The following is a 27,160-nucleotide window of genomic DNA, read 5'->3' as shown; positions in this document are numbered from 1 at the left end:
GTATCTCTTTTTTTTTTTGTTCGTTTTTTTTACGCTACTAATTATTTTATTTCTTCCTTTTTCGTTGTTTTTTCCCTTCATATTACTAAATATTTTATCCACTAATTGTTTTTTTCCTGCATATTACTATATATTTTATCCACTATTTATTATTTTAACCTTTCCTTTTGTAGTTTTTGTTTCTTTGCAATATTTTTTTCTAATAATTTTTGCTTACTTTGTGATTTTTCTTCCAAATTATCGTTCTGTTTCCTAACGTTGTCAGTTTATACTTGGGCAAGCATATTTTGTCAGTAGCTATATCGTGACTGGAACAAATGACCACCCTGCCGATATTCCCATTCTCCCCCAATCAATCAATCAATCAAACACAAAAGTAGCTGTGACCTAAGACGATACCATATATAAAGGTAACCAAGAAAGTTCTGTCGTTTTTTTACCCACCACCTTCGAACATCAATATGTCACCTAAGACGTACCTGGAGGATCAAAAATAGTCCCCATCAGCATCGACGACCTGCCAACGCTCTGGAAGGCCATGGATTCCACTGCGGTAGAACTAAATGGGCCGTGAAGCGAAGAAGATACCAAGTGCATTTTGCACCTTTTCTAGGGATTTGAACTGGCTAATAATCTAAGGAATGAAACAGGTAATAATCGGACAGTGCAATGTCCAGGGAGTATGTTGGATGCAATAGTGTTTCCCTTCCAAGGCATAGAATGGTGTCCTATAACAGGAGAACCCCTTTGCGATTGAGAAGTGCTGGTTCCAGAGTTTTAGTTTTTCTTGAACACGGCTTAACTGCTGACAGTACACAGTTGCGTTGATACTCTTACCAGCTGGTAGCAGTTCCCAATGCACGATGCCCTAGCGGTCCACCAAAAAGGAGGACCTTCATCTGGTGCAGTGCTGGTTTCGGCTGTTTTGGAATCTGTTCATGAGATGCTAACCAATGATAACGGTGTCGTGGAGCTTCGTACAGGAGCCACTTCTCATCACATGTTATCACACTGTCGAGAAATGGCTCCTTCCTCAGAGGAAACAGCAAAGAAACACAGGTGTCTGCTTACGTTGTCTTTTGATCCGGAGTCAAATCATGTGGGACCCATCGACCCAACTTGTAGTGCTTCCCAAGCTGATGGAGGTGCAACCGAATGCTTTCTTCACTCACACTGAATTGTAGTCCCAGTTCCTCACATGTCTGGCCACTGTTCGCCTCAATTGCTGCCTGAAGATCTTCACTTTGTACATATGTTGGTCTTCCGGCACGTGATGTGTCTTCGAGTGTTTCGTCACCGTCCTTAAACTTGTTAAACCACAGCTGCACTGTCCGCGTAGTCATGACACCCTTACAAAATGCCTGGCATATCTCCCGCCGCACTACAGCGGCGTTTGATCCAAGTTTGAACTCGTACAGCATACACGCCCTTATGATGCTCTGTGGAGGTCCTATATTTATTCTGTCCTTATGCAAGTTCATGGTGTAACTGAACCGCCACAACCAGGTAGTATGTTGGATATACCCACACCAACAACTGAGCTTCGCCTTATTTCCATTTACATTCAGCTTACGGTGTGAGGGCTAATTGAACACAGACCTCCACATAAAGCGACAAAACTTTCTTGGTTACCTTTATACATTGTCCGACTAGAACAATGTTCGCACCGCAGAATTTGTGTGTAGAAGGCATCTTTGATCTTAGTTTGCATGACTACCCATCGTGGAGGGCAAGCTCATTGTAATGTCTGTGGAGAAAATACTTTTGAATAATTTGGAGGCTCGCAGGTAATACGAGTGTAGTTGTGAGCAAATCCGTTATGCTTGCATCATATCTTTGTTTACAGTGCCAGGGTGACATTAGCGAAACGCCTATTGTGCAGTTAAGAGAATTCGGGTAGCAGGCTGCGAGAGGCCGAGTGGGTCATGACGTGTCACTGATCCATCAGTGGTGTACACGATGGGAGGCAAAGGGTTATCAGCAAGTTGTGCTCACGCGCCGCATTGGGGAGTGCCTGGAGAGAAGAATTGTCTGATCTGACATTAGCTGATAGGATGACGACCGCTAAAGCAATTTGAACAACCGTAACCACTCATATCAATGCACAAACACTAAACAATGAATTGTTGGAGGCACGTGTACGTTGCTCGATTCCTTTCGAATGATTATCCGTGGCATTTGCTTATCACCGAGGACGTCTTCAGTATTACAATTGAAGAATAAAATAACAGTGACTCATCCGATCTTGACTAAATCTGAGCTGGTGATAGATCTTAACAAGCATAGTAAACATGAAATATGATGTACAGGCCTTTGGTTCTCGACTCATGGACCATCAGAATTGGAGTTCGGTCTTAAGTTCTTGAACAAAGAAAGAAGAGGGAAAGCAGTATTTGGAACAAAAATACACACAACCAAACGGTTATAAAGTAAGTGATGGAGTTTGATTAGGTATGTTATAAATGCATTGTATACTTACAGTAAAGTTGCTAGAAAATCAATAAAGAACGATTGTTTCCCCCGCAAAGAGGAAATTTTCTAATTGATAAGTATTACTAAAGATAGTAGAAGAGGAATACGTTAGAAATTTGTCTTGGAGAGAAAACAAGCTTTTTTTAAGCAATTTAATGTCCCACTATTATTCGCCTTGGCTGATAACGGTGGAATGAAGTAAGAAGAAATGAGAGAATCTCGAGAAAACACACGCATACGATATTTCACACCACAAAGTTCATTTGGCGCTGGTCTTATCGAACCAGGAATCCCAAGCAACAGAAGAGATCGCTCTACCACCTAGCCACTGCAGTCCCTTCAGCGAAAGCAAGGTGCTAAAATCCATTAGCTTAACTTTATCGTGAATCCTACTTTCAATACAAGAGGAACTAATTAAGGGGTACGACTATTTGCTGTGTAGTTAAAGTGCCAGGAAGTGGTTTTCACTGTATTAAAGGGTACAATAGATGCACGTTGAAGCTCACCTTGTTTTAAAACGTACAAGTCACAGTTTGGAAACAACAATAGGGGGAGAAAGAGATATTTGACCACGGGAAAATACCATATGTGTGAATTTTTCCAGGAAACTTGTTTTTCAAACTTTTGAGACATGGTAGCTCAGTGGTAAAGCGCTCATTTCTGGTGCGACGGTCTGTGGTTCGATTCCAGATCATGAGAGTTTGTGCTGGACAACATAGTTTTCATTTTTTTCGCGGTTGTCTAATTTCCTTCCCATTCTCACACCATCGGTTCTTTTTATAATCATTCACTTTCATTATTCATCCATCATCTTTAGCCTACAGAGCATAATCGTGAGAGGTAAAAGATTTAACGTTTCGATTCTATTACCCTTATAATACATCGTACACCGAATTTGTGAACTCTTCTGTGCTTGCATAAGAGGACGAATGCATTTAGTTAACATGAAGTTAAAAAAGATAGCAATTTATTTGATTGAATCAAACTAAAATTATCCAGTCTTATGGGACAGTAACTGAATGATTATAATAGAACTAAAAGCAAAGACTCTGACAATAAAAAGTAAACAATATAAAATTAAGAATGTAGAAATATATAATTTGTGTTCTGAACAATAAATTCCACGCACTGCTACAAAGCAATCATATTTACGCAGAAACAATCAAACGTTTAGATTTACTTTAAGAGACTACCAACAAAGAACATATTTACATGCTCAAGTATTTGCAAGAATTTGGCTCTGTTTATTGTGATTAGCTACTTGTATGCACATTTCACTCATTACTAGTTTTAGAACAAAATTTTGTAATTAGTGCTGCTTAGAATATACTGAAAACTGTAAAATAAACCAACATATAACCAATAATAATGCCATACTCCTCACAATTTTGCATTGCCTTGTCTGGTATACGTAACTCCTATATAACAATGCATGAATGGTGACCTCTAAATGGGAAAGCTCATATATCGTGGCTTGCAGTATTTTGTAGTTAATTAGTTCTGCTACTTAACTATTTGTTTTGAGAAAAAGACTCATAAAATGCTTCGTGTGGAGTATTGTACTGTATGGGGCGGAAACGTGGACATTACGTGAAAGTGAAGAAAAATGACTGGAAGCATTCGAAATGTGGGTGTGGAGAAGAATGGAAAGAATTACTTGGGTCGAGCAGAAGACGAATGAGATGGTGTTAGAAATGGTGGGGGAGAAAAGAACACTTTTATATATTGTTAAGAAGAGGAAGAGAAACTGGTTGGGACATTGCCTAAGAAGAAATTGTATCATGAGGGACGTCCTAGAGGGTATGGTGGCGGGAAAGAGAGGCAGAGGGCGAAGGAGACTACAATTAATGGATGATATAAAAACAGAAAGATCATACGTGAAGAGGAATAGGTTAGCGGAGGACCGTGGAGCATGGAAGCTTCTCAGCTGCTGTAAGTGACCTGCCAGTAAGGGCAGAATACCTATGATGATGATGATAATTTAATTGCAAACCAATAACTGAGAAATATAAAAACTGCAACTATACATGTTTTCATGCGGTGACTCGGAAGGCAACTATGTAATTTTTGTTCCTGGTAACCAGCTTAAAAGTATTCTAAAAAAAAGCTTTATTTTACGTCCCACAATTATGTCGGCTAGACTAAAGGAGACTGTGATGATGAGAAATTATTGTAATGGTGGAATGAATAAAGTGGGAGGAAACGGAAGAACCCGGAGAAAACCTACGTACACGATGTTTGTTCACTACAAAATCCACTTGGCGCGAGCTGGGATCGAATCAGGGACTCCAGGCACCAGAGGTGAACGCTCTACCACAATCACTGTAGCCCAGCTTAAAAATGTAGAACAGAAAATTATACTGAAGTCTAGTTCAAGATACGGCTTGTCTTCCCAGAACTTTATATTTCCTCCTAAAATTCATTACTTGTTACTAGCCTATTTTGCTTTTAAACAATATAAGTAATCGTTGTTGTACGTGGCTGATTGTAAATTATTTTATTTGTGATTTGTATCTGCTGGAAAATTATTACCAGCTAAAGATCAACCATTATGTCCAATTTTAGAAAGTAGTTTAAAATGTTAGGGGTATTTTCAGAAAGTTCGTTCGAAAATTTTAAACATATTTTCTTGTTTTCCCTTTTTCTTAAAATTGATCTTTCCCAAATTGTGCATCATTTTCTGTGCAGAACATATAATTATTAAATAAGCATGTATTGCTTGACGTTATTCTACGGGAAGTATATTGAAACTATAGTGGACAAATAGCACATGTTCATCAACATTTTACACTTGTGCAAAAAAACCGTGCACATGCTTACCAACATGTTGAAATTACATTGGACTTAGTCTTAAAGATGCCATTTAAGATTAAAATGTGACGAGTGGGAATGTTAGAAAACGCCATTAAATACAAAGTGAAAACAGATTCAATGTTTCATTTGTTTAAAATTTAATTTAGGATTTCATTTATGTATAACTTAGGTTCAAAGGTATCAGTTTTCTTTATTTTGCAGTATTTTAATTTTATTTTCTCTCTACAGCGCGAAAAGATTTTTCTGTTTTTTATGGTTTTAGCAATGTATAATAGTACTCGGAAACTTTTCTTTCGAAAATTGGTTCTTTTAATAGAGAAATTGCTTGTATTACAGAACTCTTAGTGAAAAGCGAAAGGAAGTGAAACAACAACTACTTTCGAAGCAAGAAGAACAAGAAACTTTATTGAAATCTTTACCAGATGAAATCCGGCAAATGATAAATAATTTTGATGATATGCCTACAGCTATCGAAGGTATGTTCTTTCTGAAATCAAATTTCTTTTTAATAAACTCAGTAATATATTACACGAAGGACACATTTTAGCTTAATCGGGAGACCTGGGTTCGATTCCTGACTAGAGCTCATGTGGTTAAGATTCGACATTGAACTTAGAGATCCACGTCACATATAGCTATTTTTATTTAGATTACTAATTACTAGAGCAACCCACGCTATGCTTCTTTATATCAGGCGCGGACCCAAGGAGAGGGCTATACGGGTTAGAGTCCTTCCCTTGACGCTCAGGTATACACTGGATAAAATGGGCTCCAATCCTACTTTCTTTACACTGGATAAAGCGCCAAACTATGGTTTAGCCACTCCCTTGATCATATCCTGAATCCGCGGCTATATAAATTACACTTTTTCATATAAAATTACATACAAATATTTGTTTAAAACATTGTTCTGTCTGCAACTACTTTATACGTAAGTTTCTGTACCAAAAGCTGAAATCAAATACTATTTATGAATACATTATCGTTTATTTATTTTTGTGATAGTTAAGCAAGTTAGCATAAAGTTACAAAAGTACAGACTGCAATAACAACAAAGCAATACTCAATAATGACAATTTAATCATCTATGTTACTCCGGCTCTTCATCTGTACTACTTTGAGAAGGTTAGTTGACATTTGAACGCCATCATGGCGCACACCACTGTTCAAGAAAGTACTCTCAAATAAAATATAAACAATTTTAAGATTTCTTTTAGAAAATTTTTTACTACAACGTTTTTGATAATAAGCGTGGAATATTTAGTGACATGTGAAGTGAATAATTAAGTGCAAGAAAATCGCTACATACAACGGGCAATTCAGCGAGGGCTATGTCGTCATTTTCTACGGCTTACATTTTAATTCCTATTTATATCAAAACATCTTAGGTAAAAGCAATTAAATATTTACGAAAATGTTTAGGTCACAACTAACTAGGACTTGTGTGGAGCAACACTTATTACCCTTAAATGTTTGTAACGAACACTTTGTTACAATCTTTCCTTTGTAGGTTTTCATTCTTACTCCTTTTTCATTCCTACCCCTTTTTCATTCCTTTTCTTTCCACTTAAAATGTATTATAAATTTTTAATGTAATGAAAACTGCGCTGAAGCCGCCTTTCCATCTTTAGTCCTCATTCCGTATCGATATTTTAATTATTAAATGTGAAAATCGCCGCTGTAATAAAATGAAAGAAAATCTCTCTTACAATATAGAAGAAGAAGAAAGTTAAATAATAAGCAAAACGTTCTGCTGTGTTTAAAAATAAAGCGGAAAAGTTTACCGATCACAGAACAGGTGCATAAATCTCTAAATTTTTCTAGAAACTTCAGATAGGAACACCAGAACAAAGAAAATTTAGGCCAATTGTTGCGAATCTTTGAATAGCGTCCCAACTCCGCGCTATGATTTGTTAAAAAAAAAGAAGCTTAGCAGAGTGGCGCAAGAGAAGCATTATACTTTGTTTATAAACACAACAGTGTGGGTGTCAAGTCCAGTCTGCCAAATTAAAATTTGAGTTTCGACGATTTTGCAGAGTATCTCCAAATTGCAGGGTGGGCAATGACTTCAGGTGGGTTGATATGATGAATAGTGTAAAACAGTAAGAAAACGAAAGTTACTAAATTTTAATTTTGGAAAAGGATAGTGATTAAAAAAAAAAGTTTATTTTGCGTAGGCCATTTCAATAGATTCGCAGATTCAGCGTTAAAAGAAAATGCCTGTTCCCTTACATGAAATAGCCTGATATACTGCGAGCTCATTTTGTAAATAAACGGGAAAATTGTGATAATTTTAAATGTCATGTTTGTCTATTCAGTGTATGCGAGTTAACATCGTTATGTGTTGGTAATTTTTCTGTAAAGCGGCCTACTCTAGTGGGACGAATGTGACATAAGTATTTCGACAACTTAGGAAAAGTGCAATGTATATATATATTGAATATATATACATTGCACATTTTAATACAAATATCAAGATGTAAAGTTTACTTTTGTGAACTTCCCACTGGGGAAGCTAACATTTTCTCTCCCCCTTTCTTTTCTGTAAGTTGTTTTTTTTATAAATATGTAATAAAATAGTATACGTAGTCCCCCTTTCTTCAATCCTGGTTCCTTTTGCTAAACAGTAATAATAATAAAAGTCTTGTCCCCTGAATATTCATTTCAAGTGATATTTTACGACTGTTATTCTGCATATCATAGGTTAAGTTAGTTTTAAGTATAGAAACCTGGGTCAAGATATACAACTCTATACAGTTACGTATATGCAGTCTTGTGTTTCCATAAATATTGTGTTTTCTTACTATATGCGTTTCCAATGAGTGAATCTTTAGAAAATGCTTTTTTTTTTTCTTTCTTTCTTTCTTTCTTTTATCATGCTAAAGCATGCAGCTTCACAAGAAAATGTTTTTACTATATAAATTTTTCGGTTAGTTCGTGGATAAATACAATAGGTCCTGGACAGTGTTCTCTGTTTTGGTCATTATACTTTTGATATATTTTGTTTCTTTACGTTAAAATTTGAGTGTTAATAACAGTGTTTATGACATGGCATTATGTTATGTAAGCGAACAGCTTCCTACTTCGGTATTTTACCTGATACAATGGTGCATAATTTATAACGGCAAAATAGAACAGTGTTTTTGTTACAAGAATAGGAAAGAAATTTACATAACTATACAATGTAATACGAGCACCTACTTCTCTGCTAGAGGGTATGACTCTAATGTTCCTTAAGGGGGACAGTGTTTACAAAAAGTAAATTAGAAATAGTTTGAAGTGATCTATCTATAGTTCTCGAAAGTAAATAAACATTTGCGATCATAAACATAAACAGCGCTAGGGTTTTCGTTTTATTTTAGTACTTTTCAGTATATTTTCAAGTATTGTTCGTTATGCATTCATGCATATGGAGCGGGCATTCTAAAAGCTCGCAAAGGGTTCGCAACCTTTTGCTTTTCCAAGCGATTGATCCTAATCGGCTTAAATAGGATCTCTACAAAGTTCCAATTTTTTTTATTATTATTTTTTTTAAATTGTGTGATCCTTTTGGCAGGAGATCCACATATTTTTCTAAAAGGAGTGTTGTTTTTGTAGTATATGACAGCCTTCTGAAATCTTGAAAGTAAACATAACGATGTAGACAGAAGTTTACCCGAAATTGACAACGCTTATTAACTCGGACATGACAAAATAATTCTAGTTTATGGAATAAATCTAACTGAACAAATACAATTTACAGCGAAAGACAATATTGCAAATATTTGTTTTAAAATTTATTATTCTTTTATTTATAATATTCTTAATATATAAAAATATAGACTCAACATACTCAAAAAGATCATTATATTCTTAAAGAATTCTTGATTAGAACTTGTGTCACTTTTTTTTTTTTTTTTTTTTTTCATAAACTTCTTTGGTGAAGATATGATCCGAACGGAACACGACTTCGAAAGACTATTTAATATGCATTCACTTGGCGAATTTTTTTTTTTTTTTTTTTTTTTTTTTGTAAATACTCTATTGTAATGTCATGTAATCTATAAACATTTAAAGTCAGTGAATATTGTCACTTGTGTGGGAAATAATTACCAATGAAAATGTAGTATAACTCTCTTTAATGTATAAAGTATAAACATACTTAATGGAACATATGAACCCTAATAACAATTTTTATTTTAGTCCCCCTCATTCACTATTCTATTCATATACCGAGAGGAGGTAAGGAAATAGCATTTGTAATTTTATCAATATCAATTCTTTTATAGGGGGCGCGGTGACTCAGTGGTAGAGCGTTCACCTCCGGTGCTTGGGGTCCCTGGTTCGATCCCAGCTCACGCCAAATGAGTTTATGTGGTGGACAAACACCGTGCTCGTGGGTTTTCTCGGGGTTCTCTCGTTTCCTCCCACTTTCTTCATTCCACCATTTCATTCATTTCTCATAATCACCGTTTCCTTATAGCCATTGTGATAAGGTGGTTATGTTTTAATATGTAAGATTTCTATTTCAGCTGATATTCAAGTAAAATAGTAGAATTGCAACTCAGAAAATAAATTGTTACTGTTCTCGCCAAAGTAAAGTCAATAAAAATAGAATACTTCTTCATAAAATCAACACTTCAATTTTAAAATAATTTACAGTCCAATCTTAATATTTCAATGCAAAGTAAAGTATTTCTTTTTCTTTCTTTGGAGGGGCGCGGTGGCTCAGTGGTAGAACGTTCACCTCCGGTGCTTGGGGTCTCTGGTTCGATCCCAGCTCGTGCCGTGTGGACTTTGTGGTGGACAAACACCGTGCTCGTGGGTTTTCTCGGGGATCTCCCGTTTCCTCCCACTTTCTTCATTTTCTTCATTCCACCATTTCACTCATCTCTCATCATCACCGTCTCCTTTAGCCTCACCGGCATAACCATGGGACGTAAAACTTAAAGATTTCATTTCATTTTTTCTTTTTCTTTCTTTGGATCTTATGATTCTTTATCTCTGGTCTCTTTACTATTCTATTCTCAACTCTTTCCCTTCTTACGTATATCCTTCAACCCTACATCTTTCATCCCTTGTTTCCAATGCCCCTTCTTCTATTTTCTTCCGCTTTTTCTCCCTTTCTTATCTTTCTATTCTCTTTTCTTCGTTTCCTTTTCCTTCTTTTCCAGGCTAACCATCCTCCTTCGATTCCTTGTGATGTCAATATTTCAGCACGGGTATATAAAATTTTCAATTTAGAACACAGAAATCAAAATAATGAAATAATTTTCTTCGGATCAAGTCTCTAGGGTTCAATTGGCTAGCAGCTCATTCAGGCAAGGAATGACGAGGAGGAAGGTTACATGTTGTTAAAAATTAAATGAAGATTTTGGTGAGCTTCAAGTCTTTTCGTTAGACAGGCTGTTAGCATTTAAATTCAGTTGAACGTAAAAAAAGCTTCTTTCAAATGAAGGTATATACTCTTGTCTCAAAGTGGACATTGACATGAAACTTTATATATTCTAAGCTGATTTTAATTATAGTCCTGTTCTCACGGAACTGCTGTTACATTTTAAAATTAAATTTGAAACTCCGGTTTAAGTACAGTGTGTAAGAAAACAATTATTGCCTGTATAAGACATTGTTGTAATTCTTAACTTTTTCGTTGTTGCCAAAAATAAAGTAAAAAATTGAATTGTTGTTTACTCGTAATTAGGCAAAAAAATGAAATGGAAAGTTAATTTCCAAATATACAGGATGGACGATTTACCTTGATATGCCTTGTAACTTTGAAACTAATAGAAAAGAAATGCTGAAATTTTGTGTTTGATTCCCGGCGGGAGCTCATGTGGTTCAGATTCCACGTTAATCAGTAGATCCCGTCTCATATAGCCTCGCTACTGAAAGGGACGTTAAGCTCAGAATCAATCTGTGGTTCCATAGGGTTAACATTGTGCCAACCCAATATAAAGTTGTATTTTTTTAAATGACACTACATTAGGTTATTACATTTTTCAAACGTACAAGTTGAATGAAAACATTATTAAGTGTTGCAAACTAAGGACGCTATAGTATGCATATCCACAATACTTTAATGTTTAATACTGTGATCATGTTATAAGGATTTCGAATGAATTCGTACGAAATTAAAAAGGATTGAAAAATTTTTAAAGCGTTTATTTCGAAAAACTGCGTAGGTACTTCATCCAATTGTATCGACGGTTTCCAATAGATATGAAGATCACAATGCTGTTTACAACAATTTGATCTCAAATTGGTCTGGTATGGTAAAAACTGTTACAAAGTTTGTAACACTGCTTAAAATTATGTAATTCCGAGAACTTACAATTACATCTACCAAAAGTATTATTGTAATTTTATAAAAGCACAATAAATCATATTTGTTTTAAAGTTTCCAAAAATACGCTATTTTAAGCAATATATAAACTTTTACCATGTTTTCCATATCTCCCGAAGTGTTTGAGATTTCGGATTACCGTAAACGGCATCACGATATTCATGTCTATTGGAAGCCATGTACGTAATTGGATGTGATTCTTATCTAAGCACTTTCTTGAAATAAAGTTCTTTGAAGAAATTAAAATTGTCAATTCCTTGTAACTTCGTTTCTACATGTTCGAAATACATCATATGATGACCGGAGATTCGAATTAAAGTGCTTTGCATGTGCATTACCTCGTCCATCTCACTTGCGTTATTGCTATTGTAGAACCCACCAAAATTTGGTTATTTTTGAATGAAAAGATCCAATATGTTTGAATTAAAAATTTTCTTGTAGACCTTATATGTAGAGCCAAACCCAAACTGCCAGTTAACTCAGTATGATGTGCTTATTCCGTAGAAAATACGAAAAATCGATTTAGTGGCTGTTGAAAAATTTTGTGGCTCCTGATCAAATTGGCCCAAAAGATCCAATATATTTATTTTAACAAAAATTTTCTTGTAGGCCTTATATCGAGAACTACATACAGTGTAGCCATAGTAAAACTATCAGTTAACTCAGTATGATGTGCGGGGGCCGCGGTGGCTCAGTGGTAGAGCGTTCACCTCTGGTGCTTGGGGCCCCGGGTTCGATCCCAGCCCCCGCCAAGTGAACTTTGTGGTGGACAAACACCGTGTGCGTGGGTTTTCTCGGGGTTCTCCCGTTTCCTCCCACTTTCTTCATTCCACCATTTCATTCATTACTCATCATCACCGTCTCCTTTAGCCTAACCGGCATAACCGTGGGACGTAAAACTCAAAGATTTCAGTATGATGTGCTTATTCCGTAGAAAATAAGAAAACTCGATTTTGGGGTCGTTCAAAAATTTTGTGGCCCCCAGATCCAAAAACTAATTATTGACCAAGATCAGAATCTTTTGATCCATTTTTAGTTTTCTTAAAGTTCTTGTTTAATCTTTGTGATATTGTATCGTCTTTAGTTTGCAGCACTGCATAATAAGTGTGGTATTGTATGGTTTCGTTTTACATATAAATCTGAAATATGTAAAACCTAAAACAGTGCCAAGTATTTAAAAAAAAACTGTTGGATTGGCAACACTGTTAATTTTGTGGCATCAGAGTATGCCAAACAGTATCTTCCTGCCGATATTGTAGACAAAACTTCAATTTTTTTTGTCCATTATTTTAAAAGTTACAAGGGCATATCAAGATAAGTGATCCCTGTATATACTATTTCAATGTTTTTATTTTATATATTAGTTTATAAGTTACAAGAGCGTGTCTAGATAAATGCTCCACCCTGATATAAATGTTTTTATGTTTTATTTTACATATGCTCTTACACTTTATTTTTTTTAAATTATGCTTTATTATACTTTTAAAATCAGTTTTTACTAAACCCTTATATAATCAAAATAATGTTCTGGATAGCAGGCATATTGCAGTGTTCTGTTTGGTAGAGTCTTAAAGAACTAACTCGGGATTCAAAACCATCGCCCTTTTATTACACAAATAAAGTCTTTTATAAAAGTTTTACAAACTTCTTATAAGTCTCTAAAATGTTTTCAGGTTCAATAAGACTCTCGGCACACAATATTGGCCTTGGAATAAAGATTCAATTGTCTTTAGGTTGTAGTCTGGTATCGATGATAACTCTTTCGCTCATAGCATCCTCGGGAGATAGCTAAAGGAATTCTCCGTACCTTATTGCTGTCCCGGGAGATGGTGATTAAAGGATATCTCCTTCGCCCTTTGCAGCCTCCGGAGATGGTTTTAAAAGAATTATTCATGAGAAGGTGTTGGTGGGTGAATAATCAGCGATAAACTGATAGCTTCCTCTTCTTAAGATCTTTTACAGGCTTCTTAAAGGGAGGACCTATACGAGGAAGGTCGGCCTACTTTGTAGTTTTCCGAATTCTCTTCGTGTCTTCATGGTAGTCACCTTCCATCGTCTGCTATTGTTTATGTTTGAACGTAATAATACGTGTTCGTAGTAAAACCACGTGGTTGCTGTGCGTGAGGGTATGGAACCTTAGAACATAGTGTTTTTTATGCTTTGGGGTTGCTCTAGTAGTATCTTTCTCTTTGTCCTGTTATTTTATATGCAGATTTTGAATTTTCTATAGGACTCAGCTTCATTTCTTTTAGCTAGGTGTGGATTAAAGATTTGATAAGTTTGGGGTAAGTAATGTGAAGAGAGGAAGCTCGAAACTCTACGATGAACTCTTATTCCAAAATGTTAATTAATAATTAATGATCCTTTCCAAATATACATTCAGGATGAACTATTTATCTTGAGCCATCCTTAAACAAATAAATAAAACGCTGAAAATTTGTACGCTGCAAATATAGTAGAGTGAAATTGTGTGACATACTTTGCAATATTACTAAACTAACAGCGTTGTCAACCCAACATGAAGTTGGATTTTTCAAATTGCACTTCGTCGTATTACACAGTGCAGAAATTAAGGAACAAGACTTTTTCTTTCTGTGAAGTTAATTTTGACCCGAAGTTTTTCATAATGCTGAATCTTGCATGTGACCTCGGGACCACGTATAGAAGTGTCCAGCTAGACCGGTCGCCAATGTGAGGTATGTGTGGCAAAGTATAGAGTGGTGTTAAGATGCTTCGTCACCGTTTCAACACTAAAGCAAAGAATGTATATAAAATTGTGTAAGCGCTTGTGGAAAGCTCCAACGTAAACATTGGAAATGTTGAGAAAAGTTTAGGCGACAATTGTCTTTCATGTTGTGTTTTTGAATGGCATAAGAGCACTCAGGCAAGAAGCAGATGTATGAAAACAACTGAACTGATTGACAAAGTTAGGACTATCATTTTGACTGAATGCATGTCTCAGGATAATATGAGGCCTCATGGGGATAAGTGAGGAAACCATTCGCCAGGTAATAACGGAGTATAAAATAAAATAAAAAGAAAAAAAAAAAAGAAAGCTATATGTACACTCATGTTCAAAATTATTGTCACATGTCTATAAATATGTTGTTCTAGGAATATAACTTGATAACGAATTCGCCCGGTATTTCTTATAATGTTAGTATAAGAAATGATGGATTACTCTTAGGAGAGTTCTTTTCGGACTATTTCCTCAAACAACTCAGACGATATTATTCATATTTCTTAAGTAAATGACCATTAATAACCCGACAATACAGGGTATGTCATTTCTTGTGAAAAGATCACAAATGGTAGTTTACTCTTGAAGTGAGTTCTTTTCGGACGATATTCTCAAAACGGTTCAGGCGAGTTTGTTCATATTTTGTGAATAAATATTTCATGGATAACCTTATCATACTGCCTAAATCATTTCTCATGAAAATATCTTAAAGGTGTAGTGTACTACTCTTAGCGCCGAGCTTTCTTCTATTTCCTTAACGAATTATGCGAATTTGTAGGTTTCAGAAACAAATATTTCATTAATACCCCTAATATATGGCATAAAGCATTTATGAAAAAGTCCACAAGAGGTAATTTATTCTTAAATGTGAATTTTCTTCAACGAAGTTTATCGAAAACTTCTTCTAATGTGTCCTTGTTTCACAAATGTTTCCGTAATAACTAGCATATGATTTAAATTAAGAAATTGGACTGAGAAAATTTATTATGGTGGCCCCTACCTTTTTTCACAAATTACTAATGCATTTTAGTCCTGCTGAAACCTTTCTTAACCTATGTTTTGATAATGCCAATAACTCAGCCAAAGTTCGACGTTTAACATGTTCACTTGAGCTTAACTACAGTATGGAGAAAATAAGGTAAGTGTATTGATAAATTTTCTCTTCCAGCGACTTGCATTATAACTGATGATGTAACGCAATTTTTATTTTAAAGCCTGGAAGCAGAAAAAGAAAGAAGCTATGGAACGCCTTCAGATAAAATTGACAAAGCTGAATAACCTTTGGGATGCCACTGAAACAGCTGCTGATGCAGCAAGATCTCTGCCTATCTTAAGTGGAGAACGGAATGAATTAAAGGGTTCTGAACTCAGGTTTAAAATGTCCATAGAAGTTCTTCAAAAGATGGAACTTACTGAAACGGTACGTTGACATGTTTATTATTTCCTATTACTATAGCAGTGTGGTAGGAAAGTTTCTTCCCTTGCTCAGTGTGGATTAAGTTTAACCCTTGGTCTTGTCTTATATATTTGCTAGTTCGTAATCTACGAATTTTACGTCCCAAATAGATGACTATTAATTAAGGGGTTTTCAAGGAAGTTTTCAAACCGGGAACCACGAACACCAAAAGGAAGAGTACAAACTTCTAGGATACTTCTTTCAAACGTAATAGAGTATTATTTTCCTTGTCTCCGTTATTTTTATCAGTTCACTAAATATCAGGTAATCTAAATGTATTGAGTCTTTTGCACACCAGATGGCTTTAGTGTCTCAAATCTTAGGGTATGAGAATCGCAGTAGGTCATGCCGTAACATCATCTGACAGCTGACAATTGAAGCTAGTGAATGTGAGAAAAAAAAATGGTGGAATTCTTGTAATTAGATTTTAAGATATTGCTTCGTAAAGATGAGTGAACTGTCCACAAAACTACACAAATTTTACAATTTTACTTCTATAAAAGCACAAATGCTGCACATACCTTTGAAGAAAAATAAGCTATTTATGGCTAAGATACGTTATTAAAAACAATAGCCAGAAGATGGCTCAGTATCTTTCGTTTTGGAAATTTTGATGTCCAAGATACTTGTCGCAGTGGGTGATCAATCACAGCAAAAGTGGATGATAATCGAGCAAGAACGATAAGCAGTCATGACATCGACAATGACCCAAACCTTAATCACCAACAGGTTAAACCATTTGGATAAAGCTAGCTACAAAAGGAAGCTCGACGTTTGGGTCCACCACTCAATCGAATTTCTATCTGAGAATCTCTACTGAAACGTAATCTCAAGCCATTTCTGAAGCGATTGGTCACTTTTCTCTTTTTGTTTGGATGAAACGTAACCAGTAAGGTCTGTTATAAAATTACAGCAAAAGCAATATGCATATAATGAGCAGATTATTAAATACCATTTACTTAGAAATTTATTAGGGCTCGACAGCCTTCAGCCAGAAGTTATGCAGTACTTAAATTATGTACAATTAGGGGATGCGATTAGTTGTAACTGAGGATAGATTTTAAATAAAACGTGAACACTTAGTATTTAGAAATAAGTACTGCAAACTGAAAAGGAAAAAAGGTACAATGATATGAATAGAGTAGGGAATGTGCTTTAAAATTTGTGGTGCAAAAATTCCCAGTTGTCAGCTTAACACTTCACCTTGTTATGTAACTGAAAATCCAATGTCTGGCTGCACGATGAGCCGATCTGTATCCGTCGAAATCTATTACTATAATCCTCTCTGTTCTCGGTCGGTACTTTTGTTGTTGGGCTCCAAATATGGAAACTAAAACTCACTGTAACATCCCCCTCGATTATGACGAAGGTAGATATCATCTGGGGTGTTGCGCATGAAAGTTGGAGACTTCCACTTTCACGCGTTTCCTCTAAACCTCGCTTGATGACATCGAACTCGATAGTCCTGATGTAGCAGGAAAGCGAAGTAGAAAATCCTGACAGTAGGCCAAAATACAGAAGACAAAAGTCTATAAATGTTTATTTCTCTCACAACAAAGCAACTAGGAAGTTTTTCTGATTCATCAGCAAATGATTAAACTTTTTACAAACTGACAAACGGGAAAGCAAAATGCAAGTAGCAAGATGCAGTTGATAGGAAAGAATGAGGAATAACTGAAGGCAAAGTTTACAAAAGCGCTCACAGATCTTTCGGGTTCATCAATAGTGTATTTTAAAAAAGTAATAAGAAAGGTTAAAGATAACTTTTTGATTTGGCATCAACGGGGATCGAACTCATGGACCTTTAAATGGGAATCCTTAACATTAGGAAATCCTTAATGGAAATTGACTTTCCGGGCGTGTGTAACTTACTCAAGGTAGTATCAACAAGGCATGGATAATTGTGAAATAAGGTTTCTCATTGTTTCCTTATCCATTCAGTCAATTTCGTAGATAGAGAATGTTGAAGTAGCAAAGCGAAATGAAGAAGTGCTTCTAGCTGTGAAAAAGTATTTGGAAATTTACTTTCAGAAATTATTGGATGAATATTTAATATTGGAAAAAGTCTTATCTTGCATCCTGGGCAAGAGAATCAAAGCGGTTCCAGAACTGCTCTGGTCCCTTCATCAACTCTTCATCGCTATATTCTACCGCTATACTGCCCACTAAACCATGGTTATAGTTTCTGTCCATCCATAGAAATCCATAGGAAAAATATAAAATGAATATAAGTATAGTAATAAAAGTAACAATACATACATACTAACAGAAGTCCCAGTTCTTCGCAAGGTTATTGCAAAATAATTCAAAGATCTGAAAGATGTACAACCTGGACCATTGGAAGGGCGGAGGGGGCTGATACCTCACAGACCTATGGTTCACTGTATAATTTTGCATAAACGTTGACCTCCCAAATCCCCCCTTTAAGTCGAAATTCGAAAACGGGTTCGTACTCGATTAGATCTGTTGGAAGATCTGCGTAGAAAATTTGATGGCTGTAGGCGACTTTTCTATATGGAGATTCGATGACACACACAAACACACTTTACTGTGTATATAACAAATATATAAACGTGTCAGTACAAGGATTTTCCTTAAATTAATTCAATAGTTTTCACCATCTCTGTTAAAGAACGTTATTTTTATAATGTTCTTTAACAATAATGGTAAAAACTATTGAATTAATTTATTTAAGAAAAAATCTTGCACTGACACTTGTCTGCTTGTTTAAGGTCCGCTTGTGTCAGGAACAGTTTTAAAATTATACCTAAACAAGTTTTTTGAGTACTCGTAACGTTTGCAATGAACTAGTTGATGCTCGTATTAATGAGACTATTGTAGTAACACGTTTAAATTTTGTGTTTTTCGTTGCAGGACCTTCTCGACTTTGCACGCTCCAATAGAAATCAATCCTTTCACAATGTAATCCGTAATTTCAATGGTGCACTTAAATATTTTGCTAAGAATTTGAAGTCAAATGATTTTCCTAACATTCAAGATGTTTTCCTTGCATTGAATGAGTTGTGTGATAAATCAGAGAAACACTTAAACTCATTGAAGGATCTTGAAAAGAAGATGGGGGAAATTAGTTCAGATTTGAAGTGTAAGGTTGAAGAAGATATAAAATTCTCACTTAATGTTGATTGGAAGACTGTATGTCCCAAAAATGGTAAGTACAGTTTTTTTCTTATAATAATATATTCTTTTATTGGTGTCAGGAAATTATAAACACTCAGTCCAATTACAATTCCCAAGAATAGTATGAGAATAACAAAAAACATGTATATAGAAATGTTAAAATGAAAGCATACATTAAAGTAACATAATAACATTACTGAAATATATATAATCACGTTATAAAAATACAGCCATGTATGGACAAAAGTTAAATAAGTAAGTAGGAACCAATATAAACAAAAACAAGCAAGTGAACGCCATCAGCCTTTTACTAAGTCACGATTACAATTCCTTGTTCATTATTTTGATTCATCTGAACAGGAAGCAGAGGATGGCATTGAAGATCCATAATCACCTGTATTCGTCAGCACGTCATTTCTACCTGCCCATCCTATACTTAATACTGTCTATAGTAGCACCATATGTATGTAAAACTGCAGTACTTCCCTTTGAGTAGCACGAACGATGGGTAGCTAGCCTCTTACCTCTATGTGGGGCGTCCTAAGTAATTCGAAGATGCATGTACTTTACCATTATTATTGATTTTACTCAAACAACTTGATTTTTGACAATGTTTCATCCATATTTACGTTACGTGCAATACATCGTCCTTAAGCTCTTCACTATGCCTTTGCATAGCCATCTTCCTATTATAGTGTTTCAGATATGTCGACGAATTAATTTTTTTCATTGATTTTCCATTGACTTTAATGTTCATGTTCCGTAATTTTTTACTATGTTTCATCCATTTTAGAACAATTTCTTTTTCGAATGGAGATTCTACATGGTCTCCTCTATATTTAAGCTGAATTTCAGCCATATCCCCCACAATCTGTTCACATCATTGCAACCGGATAGCCCTTTCCCTATCATGTGCATTAGAATATCATACCATACACCATTCGAAAGGTCACTGTCTTACCTTTCCGACATGCTATCACTTTCCAGAATGTCAATTACATGCCGAGTAAAAATACTTTTCTGGAGGGAGGTATCCAGAAAGGTTAACAAGCTGTAGCTCACAAACCGTTAAGTATCGGATCTATCTTCATAGAAACTTTTTTTTTGCTTTGAATCACCCCATACTATTAGCACCCGAAGTATTTCTACTTCCTCGTAAATCACTGTATATAAAAATAAGAGCAAACCCAGTTAAAAAATTAAAGAGACTGTAAAATTCGTGAGAAAAGGTTGACTGCAGGGGAAGTGGAGCCTGATTTCACAAAAAAATTATGTAGTTACGGAATCCTTAAGAAGAAGCAGGGAAATTTATTTATCAGAACTTGTATTAATACTGTATTTACATTTATAACACCAAGAGAATTAATGACCACTTTTTTAATACGCTGATCCATTTTGTTCAGTTTCGAGATACCAATTTTCACCTAGTGCCATAAAGTTGTACCAAAGGCCATATATACTTGGATAAAGTCTCAGATTAATATTTCAACTATTTTCTTTCTGAAAATTCACGCATGCAACTTCGAATGTTGAAATTTTTTTATATTTATCTTTGTGAACAATATCATTATAATAGCTTATTTCTTTTATTAATTTTATAAAAGACATATGTTCTGAAGACACGACCCACTTTTTCATCTCCGAGGTATAAACTGTAGTTATGAAGTAATTATATGATTGTACTGTTTATCAACACTTCCAAGTCTAAATTTAAACCTGGTTATTCAGTCCTAATGTGATATGATTCAAATACTACTCTTTCTATATATGATGATGTTTTGTGAAGAATTTTGACATTCTTTATGGTCAGTTTAGAAACGTGTAAATGCTTCGATAACCTCGATACCGTTGAATTCTTGTCTTTAGAATTCTTGAGGTATTCTTTAGTTCTTGTTTTAACATTCCTTTCAGTCATACTAATGTGTCAATTCTTTTCAGTCATCACAAACACACGTCACTTTATAAATTCCTGAATGTATTTTCCTGCTCATGAAAATTCCGTTAGATGCTTGTCTAAATTTCTGGATGTTTTGAGCGATACGCAGATATTTTGTACTACCTTCTGTAATATGTATGACAATGTAGGTCATAATGGAAAGGAAACCCTATAATTGGACTTGCTCGAATTTATATAATTTATCGTCAGGGGCGTCATTTAGGGGGACTTTGAGGGGCAATTGCTCCCCCTGAGTTTGAGATTTATATAGATTTTATCAATAGAGTAGTAGAAAGTCAGTGAAAACCGCGAAATTTTACTTATATCAAGGGATCTTGCTCCCCACAAGTAAAATCTAAAATGACGCTCCTATTTATCGTAACCTTTTTGTAGAGCTTTGTTGTTACATTTTTTTTCACGTATTCCTGGAGTAACCACTTAATGCTCTAAAATTGTCAAGTACTTATAGTTATCTAGTAATATTTTTCCGTTGATACTATTTGTACACTTACAGAACTAAATTTATTCAAACATTTGCCATAGTTTTAATGGATGTGCCGATTTTTTACTTATATAAAAACTGATTGCATTAGGTTTCCTGTAGATAACCGTATGAAATTAGTTATCGACTGTGAAAATAGTCATATCTATGAAATTGATTTCAATTTTATTTTCTGTTTGTAAGGTGTGGATATACTGTTTGAAATTCTTCCAATAAATAGGTTAGCTCCCGTTTTTCCTGTAAACGTGACTCGTTTCTATTATAATTAGCGTCATGCACAGACTGAGACGTTTGATGTTTATTATTAGAATTATTGCCTTTATCGCCTTATTTATTATTATTATTTATTTATTTATTTATTAATGTCAGTTCCGTGTCAAGCCAATCCACTTAGGATTGATGAACCTTCTCCTTAGATTATGTGCTCCTTCATTTCGTTCTAACCAGAGATGTTTTTTCCGAATGCTACTGAATTGGACTCTGAACTCCCTTGTGGATATATGGTTAGCATACGCACCTTCAGCGCAGGAGACTCGGTTCAATTCCCGGCGGGAGCTCGTAATTTGGATCCCATGTTCAGCTGTAGATCCATGTCTACGCTCCAAATCAGCTAGACGTTTTAAGATTTTTTTAAAGCAACTTTTAACTGTTGTATTTTCTTGTAAATAAATATATGTATTTAAAAATAATTTCAAATAATTTATGCTTATTAAGCTTTCTTTTAGTTTCAGATGCTCAAGAGAAGTTTTCCTTCTTTCCACCAACACCAGTTGACAACTTTAAAGCGAAAGGAAGAAGATCTAGCCTTAGTGGTTTGGTTCTAACCCCATCAAACGGTAATAGTACTCACATCGATTTGATTACTAAGTCATTTTTTGCAGTTATCATTGACACAAAAATACTTTAGTTGATAGGATAGTATGGGAATTAATTTGAGTACGAAGTAAAAATTCGGGTTAAAAACTCCATAATAATTAATATTGTTAGAGAATTGCATGTAGAGCAAAGAGCTATCCCTTATCCCAATGGTAAAAATACCCATGCTTACTAATTCGGGGGATGCGAAATCCAATGGGACTGTAGTTAAAATCCATGAGGTCATGAGAAAAATGACCTTAAAGTTGGGTTTTAAATTCGCTTACATCTCATATTTTTGATGATAAAGAATGAACTGCTTGAATATAACATACTTTAAACATTACATAATCATATACAAACACGTTTTCTTAAAGTTCCGGTTCCTTACTAACAAAATTATTAAAAATTTCATACAGTTTTCAAGTGCGAAAAATATTAACTGTATATGTTTAACAAAACACGTGATTGGGTACATAAAATATAAAACTTAAAAGAAGCTGTAAAAGATAAATGAAATAAGAATAATTAATAGTAAAAGAAATAGTATTTTTAACTGAGAGAAGTATCAGAAGGATCAACTATGATGCTCGGTTGATAGCCAAATGTACCACGCTCTTCCTCTTGAGCAGAAGCCCTTACATCTATATTGTAAAACTTGTTTGTAGGTAGAGCTAGGTTTAATAAAATTAAGGTTTGGAATTGATTTTCACTATCGGTTTATTTATAAAATTTTCTATAACAACAATATTTACAGAAAATACTATACAACACTTTTTCTAATTTGTAAGGTAGAAATGAAGTAGTTTTTGACTATGCAGTCACAAACAGGATCTCTACTGAGCCCTGAAGCAGGCTAAGCAGAATGGCGTAGGAAACGCCAGTGCTTTGAAGCAAGCAGTGAGGGGGATAAAAGTTAGAGCCCCGAAGCAATCTAAGTAACTAAGGTAGAAATTTTAACAAAGCCTCAAAGCAGGCTAAGTTAAGAAGAAAGGAATAGCCAGGGTTTCTAAAGCAAATTAAAAGATTTGGGAATAAGTTACTCCTAATGTTCCAAAGCAAGCAGCAAGAGACACCAAAAAACTAGTACTGGTTCGCTAATTGCTGTCTAATTTATAAGCACCCAAAGCGGTGATGGCGCTGCTTCTGTTCTGTCATCATGTAATTTGTAAGAAGTGCTTGAAGTCCGTCGTCTGCTACTCGTAATGATCCCACATGGTGTGGAGCAAATCCATGTAATAATGTTTACAAACAAAAATATATGGCGTGGTTAGTATATAGAAGCACGTGGTGCATTGCAATATATTTAAAAAATATTAACTTTAAGATAATTATGCTGTTTAAAGTTATCGGGATGTTAAGAAAAGAGTGATTAAGCGTAGTTATATGAACAGACAATTACGTGTCTGAAATATGGTTGCGCTGTTCCATAAATTTTGTTATTGCGTTTATTAAATACTTTATTCTAATTATTTTTTAGTTACCGTATCTGCATTGAAAAGGCTAAATTTTATATATATTTTATATATAGATTTTTAAAAAATGTTTTAGGGGTCGCTGCCGTGTTCTGAAATTTCAACATAATCGATTTTTTCAAGTGAAATTTCTATTAAAATGAATCACACTGGTAAACATGAAAATGACTGATTATCAATGAAATTACTAAAATAGGACAGCACATTGCCCTCTACTTTCATCTGAACCAATCAGCAGTCATCCATTTACCGCACAGGTCACATGCCTACGATGGTGGGGTGCAAAGGAATGACGTAAACATAAAAACAACACCTAATAAGTCTAGGGCACAAAAATGTAAATACGCACGGATGCAAAATACATTTGAACCCGCTCAATTTTGTAATACTTTACAGCCTGCAATAATTCAAACGTAACCTTTTAATTCTGTGTTTCAATATACTTTTGCTCTGTAATTCTGTTTAATTTAAAGCCATACAAGAATACTGAGGCAGTGAGGCATAGACCAACGAAGATGTATACGTAGTATTTTGCTCCTTGTGACACATGAAAAATTTTCCTTCAAAAGTTGAACGTTGGCATTCTTGTTTTAAACAATGACAAATTTTCAATATTGTCAACAAAGGTTAATAATAATAAACACACCGTCCAACAAAGAAGTAATTTTTAACATCAGAAATGATTGGAACCAGCGTTCATGTTGAGACAGAAGTGTTTCATGTCCAGACTTGTCCCGCTTCGCAGTGCTATACAGGCCCGACTTGAGAGCTCAGTTCCGTATTAGCTACTGTACTTTGAAGAGTGTTTGTGCAGTTGTGTTTGTGTGTTTTATAAGAAAAATGTTCTCTTCTATGTTATTCCTACAGACAATATATTAAATTGTTTGCAAAAACATTATTCCAGTTTACGGTAACATCTCAATACTTTAGCCTAGTTTAGTGCACTAAAGTTTATCAAAAGATAAGTTATCGTCCCAAGAGAGTTGTATGCTTTAGGACAGAAGTGCATTGACCGTTTTGTTAAGTGAGTGAGTTTGGAATTATTTCATGCTGTTTGGTGTTTGGACTTGAGATACTTAAGAAGGGCAAGTAGTAGTAAGAAGACCATTGCAGCGAGAATATCTACAAATATTTGGCTTGTTGGCCAAATCTCCATATCACTGAATGATACAAAGTTACCATCTAAAAAACTGTGTTTACTGTTACTGGAGATACTTGAAATACTGGAATTATACTGGAATTTAATTTTAATACTGAAAATACTGAAAATATACTGGAATTTTGATCCACATACTGGAAAAATTATGAAATATACATATATTATTCTTTATAATCTTCCCAGTATTTTTGAACTCCAAAAGTCCAGGGTAATAACAATCTTGCATTATAACTAGAATAGAATAATACACACATTTATATAATACAAATAATGCTCCGTTTTCATGTATCAGGCCTCCGAGCAAGGTGTCTTACAGGCCATGAAAATCATGAATTGAGGTTGTCGGTGAAAGGAAAGTAGTGAAATTGAGCTTCAGATCGTGAAAAAAAAGTGATTTTATAGAACAACAGTACTTATGTAATACAGTACAGTTACTGAAATAATAATTTGTGATTTTCCCTAATGATCCAGCGTTAAGAGGTGACGCCAGCCCTTTTGGGACTGCAGATAGTCACTGACTTCCCCCTTTCTACTAGCAATGTTTTCAGTTTCAGCTTTTTTCCTTTGTTTTTTGTATCAAAACTTCACGTATAATAACAATGGATGCATTATTTTATATGCAATACTTCAAATACAGTATACAGGGTGCAAACTAGTCAGTAAAAGTATGCCCAATGATGGGAAACTGAGTGCCAGTTTTAATGCTTGGTATTTGGATGTGGCACATTGCTTGCAGATTTCAGTGCTTTCATGAGCAGCTATTTATGCCTAATTATTTGTATTTAAAAGAAATCGAGGCTAACTAAATTTATTAAAAATAAAATATTCATTTGATGGTAAAACAATTACAAACGTGAAATCATCAAGAATGTGATTATTAAAAAAAAAATCATTGTTTTAGGTAATGGAATTTTGCTGATAGTTATACTGAATCTACTGGAATTTTGAAACTGAAACTTAGTAGACACCCTGAAAAAGAAGTTCTTAGTGTTTTCTTTCATTAGAAAGAGGAATTAAATATAAGGGACTCAGCTTAGTGTGCTGCTAATGATGTGATTCAGATTTGGGAAATGGCTAATATTCCTACAAGATTTAAAAAAAAAAAAAAAAAGTGGTTGATAAAATTGAAAATCTGTTCAAGGAGTAGCAGAAGTTGAAAAAGTACAAAGAAAACAAAGCCAAGCGCTCAGAAAGTTTGAAAAAGAAAGAAGATAATTGGAAGATGGCTCTGGAAGATCTATTGCCTACGGTAATGCTCTCAATAAGATGAAAATAGAAGAAGATAGATTTTCTTATCGCTCAGAGACAAAAAAGGACGACCCGGTAAAATGGGAAATGTTGATATGAAATTTGTAAAGAAAGAAGCAAATTCAAGAGAGAAAAGCACGTGTGATAAAAGCGAAAGAGCGTGAAGAAGAAAATAAAAGATCACTTTTCGAACGAATATCAATTCCTCCAGATGCATGTGAACAAAACAGTTCAATTGAAAGTGAAAGTAGTTCGATACGTGAAGAAGTGGTCCACCTCCAAAGAAAATAGGTAGAAAGAATATTTTAGACAGTAACGTAGCTGCAAGCTTTTATGCAGCAGAGTTAAGTGACAGAAAAGCAGCTATTGTTTTGACTAGTACTCTAAAAAAGTGTGGGATGCTACCCTTCTGAGTATAATGTGAATAAATCTTCTATTCGCCGTCTTAGAATCAAAAGCAGAGAAAAGAGAGCTCAAGACTTAGAGTGAATTTTCAGCTATAGTGTGCGTTTAACCGTTTACTGGGAGGGAAAAGTTATAAGGAAACCGTCCTAACCTCACACGTCCGAATTGGATGAAATTTCGTATAGATACTAATTTGAGGTCGGTGAATGACGTGGGAATAGCCATTCGATTCGCTTTTGAATACTTTGCAAGATATACAGAGTGATGCGAAAGTAAAATAACATAGAAGGATTCTGTAATTTACCGATATAGAACGATGAAAGCCCACACGTGGATACCAAAATGAATATGCGGAATCTCATGGCTATAATAAGGAACGCAGTGGCGTCGCAAGAAAATCTCCCGTTGAGTAAAGCGGGTTCCACATGAAAATAAAAGGAGAAACAGTGTTCGATGTTGAGATCCTGGAAAGAAGTACTAGTCTTTGAGGACGTACAGGGTGTGATTGAAAAGTACCAAAACTTTTCCCGCCGCGCGGCTCCCTGGCGTTCGAAAAATGTGAGGGGTGGAGGAAAATATGCGCGGGACCTTCCTCTTTCAAGCGGAACTTGGCCCAGTGCGCTGCGAGCAGTGGTTGA

General features: G+C 35.0%; 1 protein-coding gene across 1 annotated transcript in view; it reads left to right on the top strand.

The window, feature by feature from the left end:
• The window catches only part of dgt6 (dim gamma-tubulin 6), a 78,346-nt gene that overhangs the window by 27,756 nt on the left and 23,430 nt on the right, over window positions 1-27,160 (top strand). The window contains exons 6-9 of the mRNA XM_081734062.1: window positions 5,623-5,762; window positions 15,563-15,768; window positions 18,679-18,973; window positions 22,106-22,216. Coding sequence (XP_081590188.1) covers window positions 5,623-5,762; window positions 15,563-15,768; window positions 18,679-18,973; window positions 22,106-22,216 — 752 coding nt within the window. The remainder of the gene's footprint in view (window positions 1-5,622; window positions 5,763-15,562; window positions 15,769-18,678; window positions 18,974-22,105; window positions 22,217-27,160) is intronic.

The sequence above is a fragment of the Thermobia domestica genome, chromosome 12, assembly GCF_964235325.1.
Source record: "Thermobia domestica chromosome 12, izTheDome1.hap1.1, whole genome shotgun sequence".
Classification (NCBI taxonomy): Eukaryota; Metazoa; Arthropoda; class Insecta; order Zygentoma; family Lepismatidae; genus Thermobia; species Thermobia domestica.
Note: the sequence above shows the minus strand (reverse complement) of the source record. Positions and strands in the feature narration are given on the sequence as shown.